The sequence below is a fragment of the Anabrus simplex genome, chromosome 10 (assembly GCF_040414725.1).
Source record: "Anabrus simplex isolate iqAnaSimp1 chromosome 10, ASM4041472v1, whole genome shotgun sequence".
NCBI classification, from domain to species: Eukaryota; Metazoa; Arthropoda; class Insecta; order Orthoptera; family Tettigoniidae; genus Anabrus; species Anabrus simplex.
The window spans coordinates 109,173,011-109,185,414 of record NC_090274.1 but is presented as its reverse complement, the minus strand read 5'-3'; the positions used below and the strand labels follow the sequence as shown (position 1 = coordinate 109,185,414).

The window sequence follows — 12,404 nt, the reverse complement described above, 5'->3', positions numbered from 1 at the left end:
CTTGGCTTCTCTTTTTCTCTTTTCCACAGTGCATGACTACAGTTTTCTTTTTATTAATTACCGTTCCAAACTCCTTCAGATTTTCATTCCAAATGTCCAGTCTCCTTTGTACTTCCTTTTCTCCTTTTCCCCAAATCACCACATCATCTGCAACTGTTTGACACGTTTTTTGATTTCATCCATCAATATAATAAACAGCGCACTTCCTTGCTTGAGACCTTTTTTGTATAAAATATTTCAGTCACCACTTCCCACTTGTACACTGCTTTTACTCTAATGATACAACATTTTTATCTTGTTAATTAATGATTTTGGTATATTCCTTTCCGTAGGCATTCCCAAACATGTTTTCTCTTAACTGTATCATAAGTAGGGGCCTTATTTTTTTGTGAAATTAAACTGTTGATTTCGGTGTTAAAACTGACAGTATTTCGGTAGGTATTTTGTGAAATAAATTGTTATACTGATCGATGTGTCCTGCGAAATCTTCCTTGTAGTAGCGTATGGGGTAAATGTAACTAACTTTTTGATAAGGAGTTTTAATGTAAACCCTTGTAATGTATGATTATTATTAAATCTTAGAAAGACCAAATATGCAAATTGTTATAGAAATAAATATATAAATCGCTGATAATTTGAAATGAAGTTAGGTGATCTGCCCTGTGATATACATTTATACATAGCCTACATTTTTAGACGTTGAATTACTTGTCTCCAAAGTACAAACTAAGCATGGTTTCAACATTAACAGCATGCAGAGTTGTGCGACAGTCAGGAAGTGTCTTTGTGCAAGCAGAGAAGCAGCTCTCGCTGACCACATTATATGTCGGAAATCATAATGCTTGCGAACACTTTGATGCAAATTCACTGTGGTCTTTTATAAAACCTCCTAAAACTTTGCTAACACTGTCTTCTTTCACTTCCTCAACCAGATGTGCTTTCATTGCATTTTGCAAAGTCATATAGCTCTGGAAGATGTTCATGGATATGCTCTTTTTCCCCGGTCGGGGATGAGTATCCCAGATGGTTAAAGCGCTGGCTTTCTGACCCCAATTTGGCAGGTTCGATCCTGGCTCAGTCCGGTGGTATTTGAAGGTGTTCAAATATGTCAGCCTCGTGTCAGTAGTTTACTGGCACGTAAAAGAACTCCTGCGGGACAAAATTCCGGTATCTCGGCGTCTCCGGAAAACGTAAAAAGTGGTTAGTGGGACATAAAAACAATAACATTATTACTACTCAAACAGGCGATTTATTTACAATAGGCCTACCAATACCGTCATATTTTACAGTAAAGACAGTATTATTTACCTTTCCTTTTATATTCATTCTCTTCCTAATCCAGGATTATCCTATTTTTCTAGAGGAATGTTGGCTTGCATGAATGCTTTTTTTGTGTCTATTACAAATTGCTCTCTATAATTTTTCAACACCTTTATGATCTGTAAAGTATCGTCGATTGTTATTTGCCGCTTAGAATTATGTTCATTTGCTTCATTCTGATTCTCTGCAGTGTATATTGCACGTTTCCACTTTACGAATATTACCGGTACACTATTGGTACATTAGAATATTTCTTGCAGCATCAAATATAGTACGCAAACCTTTTCTTGAGCCCTGAACTCCATAGTGCTGAATGGGAACTAGGGCTCCAGAAAAAGTTCGCGTACTATACATAGAACCCCTCACTGTTGTATTCCTCGGCTCTCGAAAAACCTGTTGCGACTTCAGTTTTCGGCATTTTTATACTTAATTGTTGGACATTTGCCGGTAAATGTTTGTAAGTAACGAACTCTCATTGCGCACTGCTGTATCTATAGTAGGGCCCATAAGAGTTGAAGTCTGACGTTTAGCGCCACCGGCAAGAAAAAGTTGACTAACGCTGCTCGAAAATGGCCTGTTGCTATGGCAACGATAACAGAGTTGCAACATTTTAGGACGCTATCACCACGTGGGTTGGCTTGCTCTCAGTCACTTTTATCATTCATATTCTGACTGATTTCTTTTCTCGATGAAGTATCGTCTTCCTATTGTGTTTATTATACCGTAGTTTATTCCTGAATTGTACAGGTACCGTTAACAATCGGAGTTAAATAATAAAAAACTATCAATGCGGGTAGTGTTGTTCTATTCTGTGATTAACATGTGCATTTGTTGAGGTTATTGTCAGAAACTGATGGTTTTGTTAGAGATTATGAAATCTTTTATATATATCGATAATGTCGTGTTCTGTCTTAAATGCTGGAATTATTAACACGAGCTTAGGAACCGGTCAAGGGTAAATGAATTGTATTAGGCCTAGGCCTGCATGTTTTATTAAACACTCAGCCTGTCTGAAAGGGTGGTAGGCCGCAAATGAAGGTAACTATGACAACGCAGCGTACTTCGTAGTTACAGCTTTCGCCGCTCACCTGTCAGACTTCAACTCTCGTGGGCCCTACTATACAACCGGTCTTGTATCTTGTTACGACCACAGCGCTATTTGCTGTAATCGATAACAGATATTGATTTTTATAGACTGCTTTAGAGATCACGGAACTAAATACACATACTTTCGATACACAGTGCGTACCGCTTTGTGTGCATTTGTGAGGAGAATATACAGCGCTATCAAGTAAATGAGAAGGAAACTACAATAGTCAAGTTCTCAGAAGCATTTAAACATTTATTGGAGAGATCTTCCGATGCCATTTCGCATTTTTCGCACCAAGTGGTGTATATTTCGTGATTATTTGTGCAATTCACGCAATAAATCAAATTTCGCGAGTTCATTTTGCTAAAATACGGTGTTTTTAGTACCTGGGAAGGCATATATAGACAAGAAAGAAGATATCAAAAAAAACTCGTGCATATCGTTATTACCAAAAAATACGGCCCCTAATCATAAGCTTTTTCCAAATCCAAAAATACAAAGATGATTTCCTTGTTCCTTTCCAGATATTTTTCCATTATCGTTTGCACTGTAAATATCAATTCTATTGTTGATCTAATCAGTCTAATCAGCCATATTGTTCTTCCTCTAACTGTTTTACAATTAAATATTTTTCCACCTAGAAAGAATTCAGTGAACCCGTAATGGACATCTTGGAGAAAGAAATTTAAATTTGTATAACTGGAATCATATTTGGCTTAACAACACTAGGGTTACAGAAATTGGAATTAGGAAACCTTACATCTTGTAGTACATCGCAATAGTCAGCTCCAGGATCTTAGGCGTAAAGGATCACCTGTTTTTAGACAGCACGTTGTGAAACATCGAGGAACTTCACATCACATCAACGGATGTTAAGGGTTCATATTTGGAGCAAGTGAGATCTTCCTATTCAAAAACACTCGCATCAAAATTTTCTCCTTTTAATATTTCACCTATTTTGCACATGATTTGATACCCCTGGTTTTTTCAAGCTTTAGTTTCAGTTTTTCATTTCACTTCATCTTCATTTAATTTTATCCCTTACTACAGAAAAGATGTTGAAGAGGTGATGCATGAACTAATGATTCGAATTGAGGACAGGCAGTACAAATGTAATCGAAAGAAGGTGATAAAAAAGTCGTTGAGACGTAAAAAATGGCTAAAAAAAGTACTATTAACCCAAAACACACCGAAAAATTCAGAAAAGGACAAATAAAACCCACCATTTTCTGGCCTATAATGACCCAAAATGAACATATATTATATTGGGCCTCGTCTTCAGACACTCAAGTAAAAAAAGGATCTTTCCTCAAACTCATTCAGAAAAAATATTTTAGGTTCCCTATGGGAATCTACATCTTTATCATCTGATGGCCAGGCAGGCATCAATTTTTTAAAATGAGACAAAGTCTCTCATAGTGCACTGGCAATGCCGGTGGCTCCAAATAGCCTACACAGTGGCCTCCACGGTATGCACTAGCCATGCGTCTTGGTGGGTGTGCCATTTACCAACTGATGAGCCCGACTTAGCACACTGGGGCGAAACTCTGGCAACCAGGAATGAGTTAGCTGGAAAATTTATAATGTCCAATAACAAATCAACTATATATTGGTATTTGTTTCTCTCTCACTGACTTCTCGCGACGGCCATGACCATGCGGTGCACAAGGCTGCCAACTCTTGATCTTAAGATCTAGTCGTACATTGTTAGGTGCAGTGGCGCTGCTTCTGAACTTACGAAGTAGTGGATTTGTTTGGACTGTGAGGTGGTGGTGGTGGTGATTATTGTTTTAAGAGGAAGTACAGTACAACTAGGCAACCATCCTCTATATAACACTAATCAGAGGGGAAAAATGGAAGGGATCCGACACTTCGAAAAATGAAGATATCGGCCAAAGGAAGACAAGGGCCACGAAGGGCGTGAAAATGAAAGACTCCCTAGCCCTCGCAAACCTAATAGCGTCGGGGTCGGAAAAGAACAAGGGTTGACCAAGAGAGGTCGGATAGGACAGATGAAAGTGAGGAGTCTGGCACAAGCAAGTGGAAGCAATGCCAGGACTCTGCTAAGGGCCCCGTGGTCGCCAACCCACGCTCCAAAGTTCGGAGCCCCTGAGGCCCCTTTTAGTCACCTCTTACGACAGGCAGGGGATACCGTGGGTGTTAATTCTACCGCCCCCACCCACAGGGGGGTTTGGATTGTGATAGAGCCGAGGTTAGGGCCGGGAAGCAGCTGTTAGGGCTCTAGGAGCGCATCCGAAAGGTGAGGTAATTCATTATGCCAGCTAGTGACACAGCTACTGGTCTGGATTAGTTAGGTCCAACTAGTCATCACAAAACCATTGGTCTGGATTGGTTACCTTAGGAGGCACCTCAAGCACAGGTCCTACTCCATTCCCGGCTTCAGGAGAAGGAAAGCTCACTTTGCCGGCTACTTGGCAGAGTTCCTATTTAAGACCAACTTTCCCACTCACACGAGGGTGCATGAATAGTTTAAAGCTGAGGGCGTGCTCTATGCTCCCCTATATTAAGGTAAGTTGAATAGAAAATTATTGTTGTTCTGTATTGTACATTGTTTAGTTACAGACTGCATTTAGTTCTGCTTTTATTATGCGCGGGCTGGTAACTGAATGCATTTTGCTTGATTGCTGGGAATGACGTCATATCCGACTGTGTGTCAGTCAATGGAAATACTACTGCGTACTTAAGCAATTATATTAGGCTATAAAAATAAGTCAGGCATTCCACTGTAACAGGAAAACGACAAATTTGGCAAATGAAATAACAATTGATCAAAATCTCATCAATTGCAAAAGATAGCTCTTACTTTTGTGTGTACTATGGAGTATAGTTTTCTGAAATAAAACTTGTTTCAGTATTTTAATATTTAAAAAAATACTGCAACAGGTGTTACACGAATGCAACCCACTTGTTGAGGTGGATGGTGAAATTTAACTCTGTGAGATGACAGCTAATAGAAACTTGCAAAGTTTATTGCAGACCAAAGAAACTTGTAAAAATCCAAACATACTATCTTAAAAAAGGCACTGTTTTTCTTGTTATTTCACTATTTTGAATGTAACGGGTGTTACACAGTTGACAGAAAACATTATAATTGAGCAAAACTGACAAAATGTTTATCAAATTAAAGGACATAAGAACAAACTGAAGTAAGATTGTTTGTTTAAATGAGTAAATTAAGCATTAGAGCTCGTGAACAAATTTAACGACTTCTAAAAATTCTTCTGAAAAACTGTGTATTTTAATAGAATTGATATATTATTAAACGCACATTACAATCTTATTTATAATTACAGAGAAACTTGAGACAAAATCTAGCACTAATCTTGATACAAATTCTACTTTTTTTTTTTTTCTCATTTTGAAACCACAAAAACTGCATCTAAATTTTAATAAAAATAATGATTTTAAAAATATGTTTATCACTAGATACTGTCATTCTCCCTAGGACATTTTCAATGCGATCATCGCCCTGCCGTTTTTACAGACCACGCGGCTACCATGACCTACATACATGCTAGTCACAAAATACTAATACATATTTGAGTCAATGGGTATTCCAAATTTAAATTTAAATACTATAAAACTGTTTATTTAAATTATAAATCATTATTGACAGCATAATTCCATCAATGACATGGGAGTTTTAAATGTTTAGCTTGACTATTATGTATATAATATCACGCGAGGGGGCAGTATCTGGATTAGCATGAAATTGCATGCGAGCACTCTATTTCCCTTGACGTCACAAGCTCGTATGGCTTTTCACAGCAACCGAGTGGGAAGGCCCTGTGTTGCATGATTATGAAGGAGCAGTAGAACACTAGAAGTTCAAACTACTCTGTTATGTCTTGTTTGCGATTTGTGATGAGTTCAGTTTTGTAGTTAATGTTTACCTGTCTGATATTGTCAACGCCCTGAGGGAAATAAATTGAAATTTTTATCATATTAATTTGTTACATAGTAGAGCCTCCGTGGCTCAGGCGGCAACATGCCGGCCTCTCACCACTAGGTTCCGTAGTTCAAATCCCGGTCACTCCATGTGAGATTTGTGCTGGACAAAGCGGAGGCGGGTACTGCGGTTTTCGCTGCCATATTTAATTTCAGCAACACTCTCCAATATCATTTCATAGTCATTAATCATTGCCCCAGAGGGGTTATGTGAACGAATCGTATCCACAAAATTTCACTGTTATTTTTGTCCCAAATGGAAGATAACTGCTTTTACTCAAATAACGTCTAAAATCTGCAGTAAATTAAGAAATAGTATGAAATATTTTACTTGTAGAGAATAATATGGATACATACTTTACTACCTTACAACTATTTTTTCTGCTACGTCGCAGCGCTTCCGTATGCGTTTTGTTTGTCGAACACTTTCGTGTGCGAAGTCTTTAAAATAGGAACAAAATGATGGGTCCATCTATTCAGTACAAAACAATGCTATAATATTAATTATAACATTTAATGATTAACTGGGACCGGTTTCAACGCTTATTTTATTTTACTGTAGCTTGTAGTAAAAGTTAGGCAAAAAAAGCACCATATTTTCCCCCAGGGTACCAGGAGATATTCTTAGTTCAAATGGGACATCTGGCGACGTCTGTAGGCATATGTAAGGAAAGACACTGAGTGTCGTAAGTTTTGTCCTGGAGCAAAATATGGTATCCTTTTCGCCTAACTCTTACAAGCAACAGTAAAATTGAAACTCGTACAAGAAGGTTTCATCCAGGCCAACTTCAGCCAAAGTTTCGTCAAAGGGGAGTTTTCAGTTAGAAAAGACATTTTTCTTACCTTCGAAAATTGACATAAGTCATTTCACACTTTACATAAAGTAGAACTTGGAATCTCTAAGTTTGTTTTAGGCTTAAAATGTTGCATTGTGTTCTTAAGAAGGAACATAATATATATTTTTAAAATGGAATATACTCTGTATTTTGAAAATGAACTCTGAAATTGGACTTATATTCCTTACAATTTTTACAACTTTTACTTGGCAATTCAAGACTAGGTGAAATTTCTTTAAGATTATTTTCACTCTGTGTTATATTACGCCTTACTTATTTTAAATTTCAAGGCACCTAACCTTTCAATACGGCCATTTTGGTCTTATATTTTGTTTTCGTATGTTTCGACTATAGAAAACATGTGCTTGTTCTTGAACATTGACAAACTCTTTGAACTTCAGCGACGCAAATGTAAACCCAGATCATCAGGACTAACCAGTGACTTAAAGAATGGTGTTATTTTTGTTAATTTTAAACTGGTGTTGTAAGAAGTGATTTCAGATCACGCTTAATTATTTAAATCTTAACTCAATCATTTACAAGATTTTTATATTTTCATGTGTACTGTACATTGTTTTGTATGTTATTTTAAATATGTGAATGTCTGTTTTCTAAAGTTTTTTTGGCTGAAAATGATGCGGAATAAGTGTTGAAACCAGTAGCAGTTAATAATTAAAAGTTATAATTAATCTTATAGCATTGTTTTGTATTGAATAGACATGGACCCATCATTTTGTTCCTAATTTTTATTCCGGTTCAATATGGATATATCAAGAAGTTTTTAAACTTGAATGTGATGTCTTTGTTCAATGAAGTTGTTTGAATTAATTAGGTGTCGTTTTCTTCATGTTGTTCATTTGTTTTGGCCCTAGCTCATTCATTAAGTGATACATTTATTGGTCCAGGGATCATGCTAATTTGCTGTTTGAACTGCCCGTGCTAGTCATATGGACAAAGATAATGAGAATTCGTCGGTGCTAGTGCTGGACCTCAAGAAAGAAACAAAAGATGGCACGAGCAGCAGAATGCTACATAAGGGAGTCCTGTGTACCGCCCGTAAGTATGTATAGATATTTCTCTAGTAACAACGGTATTTCTTAATTTACCGCAGATTTTACACTTTATTTGAGTAACCCCCTAAGAGGAATGAGAAAGGCTTTGGCAACCGGCACAATTCCTATCCTCGTAGCTAGATGAGGGCTTTATTCATTTCATTCCTGACCCGGTCAAATGACTAGAAACAGGCTGCGGAGTTTTATTTTTCATTTCTTACATAGTAGTCCCCACCCAGCTACTCGTTCCTGCCACCCGGCTGACGAAAATTTCTGGGGAGAACACTACTGTTCATATAGTTAAATATACTCCAAATGTTCATAGTTTATGAAAGCATGCCAAGGTTGCACTTTTAGTGCAATCCATAAAATGTACTTCTGGGAGCTGCTGGGCGAGTCCCTGGCTGTCGCAGTGAGCACATTTCTCCTCTATAAGGTATTCCACATAAGATTTGTAACACTTCTGACAGCCCAATAACTTGCAAAGAACTCACCTCGTAACTCTGTCCCCTGTTCCACACACACTCGTTATTACAGTGCTTGTTGTAACCCGGGGAGACGATCGTTCTTCTGCCTGTGCTGCTCGACCACTCAGACATGGAAACTAGAGTTAGCTGCACTGCGTTCAGATGATTACACAACGGCTACTAAAATAGAAAACACATATGTTGGTTAGAATAGAATAATTTTATTGTCAGTAAAAAAACTCTAAGGATGCAGCAGTTGTTGTTCAATCCCTACACAAGGCAGAGTCAAGACAGGACTACAAATATGATCCGAAAAGACCAAGTACTTCGAGAGTAAGCATGCCGGAAAGCCTCGTTGACGACCATCTATGGAAAGATATGAAAAGTCAATTGATTCCGGTATCTTAACGAATTGGTCCACCCCAATGAAAGATGTGTCCTCTGGAAAATTCATGGGCCAAGAGTGCTCCTGGATGGAACCTACCGACTGAAAGTGATCTCTGAACTGTACCAACGGTTGGAAGCCACTAACATTAGCATGCGACGTAGGTGGCTGAAGTTTTACAGGCACCTTCTGAGAATGGACAACGGCAGGCGTACGAAGAAGATCTTCTAACTTATCAAAAGCTACAAGAAAGTCTGTGGCTCAATGAAGTAAGAAAAGGACTTTTCTTCGCTGGGATTTCTGATACTGATGTCTCAGACCGGCCTAAATTAGTGGTCTCCTCTACCAAAAGTTGTTAAATCTTGCAAACCTCTTTCACAGGAAATAAAGGAAAAACGAATAGCACGACTCAAGAGGTATAGGGAAGGAAAGCGAGCATCCGAAAAGAACTAGTCATAAGCGCTCCCTAGTGGGCTTAAATCACTAATAACAACTTAATAGTAGAATTGCAAATGACAAAATCATCAACCACACAGCAAAATGATTGAATCCTTTATTCACACAAACTCTATAGACCCTACCAATGCCGAAAGTATGGTCTAGCCTGTAAATTATTGAATTGTTCCAAAACGATTCTCTCATGGATATCAAGATCAACACAAAACTGCTTGTTGATAAAACTGTGATTTGGGAAAAGGATAAGAACAACCAGATGCAGTAAATAAGAAGTTGGAATACTGGAGAAGTAGAAACTATGGAGAAAAGAAAAAAAAATTGTATAACGACAAGAAAGAAGAAAGATGAACTGTAGAACTTGGAGATATATTAAATTTGGAGAGATGTGTGTATTTACAAAGTGAATTAAAGGAGAATCCTAAATTAGATATAGGGTTCAAATGGAGAATGGTTAAACAGTGTGAATAAACTGCTATTGACCAAACTAGCATTTCACAATGACAGGACAGTCCCCTTTTCATCTCTCTCTTTTCTCGCGGTTATCAATCCTTCCTCTTATACTAATCTACGCTTTCCACACCAAAAAGTACGAATGGTATCCCTTGACGAGTGTGGATGCCTGCTCTCTCGATGGCACAAACAAGTTCAGTAGAGGTTGATGAGAGGCGTTGGGTTTGTCCTAGTCTTTTTGGCTGCTGAAATTTATTTTGGTCCCTCCCTTCTACTGTCCCTCTTAGGCCCCTAAAAGAATCATCATCTTCTTATCCCATCAGACATATCGCTCTAGTATCCTTTCGACTGCACATATACATCCCCCTCATATTCCAGAGATGAACGACATTTATAGGTTACAATAAATCTGAAATAACTTATCAAGAAATTACTAGTTCCAGCATTACAATCAAGAAAGACAAAATATAGGGTCTACAACAAACAGTCCAAGAAAAACGGTGTTAAATATATGTACACTTCCCAGTAACTCACCAATCCTAAATTATATCAGAATTGTAAAAATACAACGAGCGATTATTTCACCGTCTTTCATATGGCATTCTTTGAATTGTCAAGCAAAGGGCACATTAATGGCATATCAAAGAACGACATGCAAAATCAAATTCCAGAATACTTCACAGTTATATGACAAAACGGCAATATCATTCACACAGGAACGACCTTCTGTTTTACAGCACATAAACGAACGCATATTAAGCAGGTCGCGCAACACCTCTATAGTGTATTTGGTAACACTAACTTCTTCCAGTTTCCAACTATTAAACACTAGTCCTGATATACATTTAAGTCAACATTGCAGTATGAAGCTAGGCCGTCATAAACATTAGTTCTCTAGTGTTAGTTACATTGCTCTAGTCTGATGTCATGTGATTATGAATCAATTAAAATATAATTTTTTGAGTGACAATTCGTTGACATGGTAAATGTATAAACTAAAGCAACAGGCACTGTCTTCGTTACTAAATCAACTCATTTACAACACAATGTTGGTTTTCATTTACTTACAATTCATAATTAGCAACACAATCGTCACAAAAACAATAACCACCTGCCCACTACTCTTGCCACACATCAAGTGCATTCATCAATACCAACCTGTCAATCATCTAACTGAACATCACTCAGGTTAATATTATATTACGAGAACCTCTTAACCTTTTTGCTAAAATATCTTCTTACGATATAGATTAAAAATAATGTTATTAATAGTAAATGTGCAACCGTTTAAAGGTGATAGTTGAATTTCAATAACTGAAAAAAATATCTCGAAATCTTAGAACGAAACATTTACGCATTTCTATTCAACGGCAATGTAAAATAGGCACAAAACGAGCTCAGTTTTCATGGTAAGAAGTGTAGAACTAAGCGAGACCACAGAGCAATGACGGAATATAATAATTTTCTAATAATTTTGCAAAAGAAAACGTAAATCTTCTCTCACATAAATCGCAATACTGTCAATGTGATTACATTAAATGTTGGTATAAGTGGTCACGGTTGTTACGGCAGCAATTATGAATCAGAACTCCAGATTAAAGAAGCCAAATACCGGTATACGTATTACTTGCTGTTATAAAATGCAAGTGGAATAAAATCAACACCAATTATATACTCTATCAGTTGCAATGTGATAACAACTTCTGTAAGTTACATCACTTTCAAGACTGCCACAGACGCAGCAAATCCCTCGCGCTGTAACTAAAATGTCAGGCTACGGTATCGCAGGATTTTACTTTTCTTTTCTTCTGAAGGTGAGAGATGAGCCTTCGAAGGTTATTCTTATTAATACAGTCTGCTTGCGGTTTCCGAGGCGGCCAATAAAATTGCTTACAATCTCTTCCCCCCGACCCCCCCCCCCCCCCACCACTCCCTCATCATTCACCACAGTATGTCCCGAATCACGCGTAAATACTTGTTTGATAATTTGTTGCTATGTTCTGCATTTCGGACTGTACATCTTATGCCTATTTCAGTTGAATTCGTCAGTATTATTGTATTAGACCTAATTTCAAAAGAGACCGAGCTCGATAGTTGCAGTCGCTTAAGTGCGACCAGTATCCAGTATTCGGGAGATAGTAGGTTCGAACCCCACTGTCGGCAGCCCTGAAGATGGTTTTCTGTGGTTTCCCATTTTCACACCAGGCAAATGCTGGGGCTGTACCTTAATTAAGGCCACGGCCGCTTCCCTCCCACTCCTAGCCCTTTCCTGTCCCATCGTCGCCATAAGACCTATCTGTGTCGTTGCGACGTAAAGCAACTAGCAACCAAAAAACATTTCAAAAGAGGAAAACGAAACTCGAAAAAGTACCACTATTA

At 37.9% G+C, this 12,404-nt stretch overlaps 1 protein-coding gene across 3 annotated transcripts in view; it reads right to left on the bottom strand.

Annotated features, from left to right (window-relative positions):
* LOC136882291 (calcium release-activated calcium channel protein 1) overlaps positions 1-11,154 on the bottom strand; it is an 89,988-nt gene extending 78,834 nt beyond the window's left edge. Inside the window, exons 1-2 of one of the 3 annotated variants that reach the window (XM_067154859.2) lie at positions 11,094-11,154; positions 8,762-8,914 (exon numbers count right to left, since the gene is read on the bottom strand). In XM_067154859.2, the coding sequence (XP_067010960.1) occupies positions 8,762-8,866 (105 nt within the window). In that variant the 5' untranslated portion in view covers positions 8,867-8,914; positions 11,094-11,154. Of the gene's footprint in view, positions 1-8,761; positions 8,915-10,559; positions 10,697-11,093 lie in introns of those variants that run through there. The other 2 variants (XM_067154860.2, XM_067154861.2) reach the window with 2 other exon arrangements.
* Between the last annotated feature and the right edge of the window lie 1,250 nt (positions 11,155-12,404).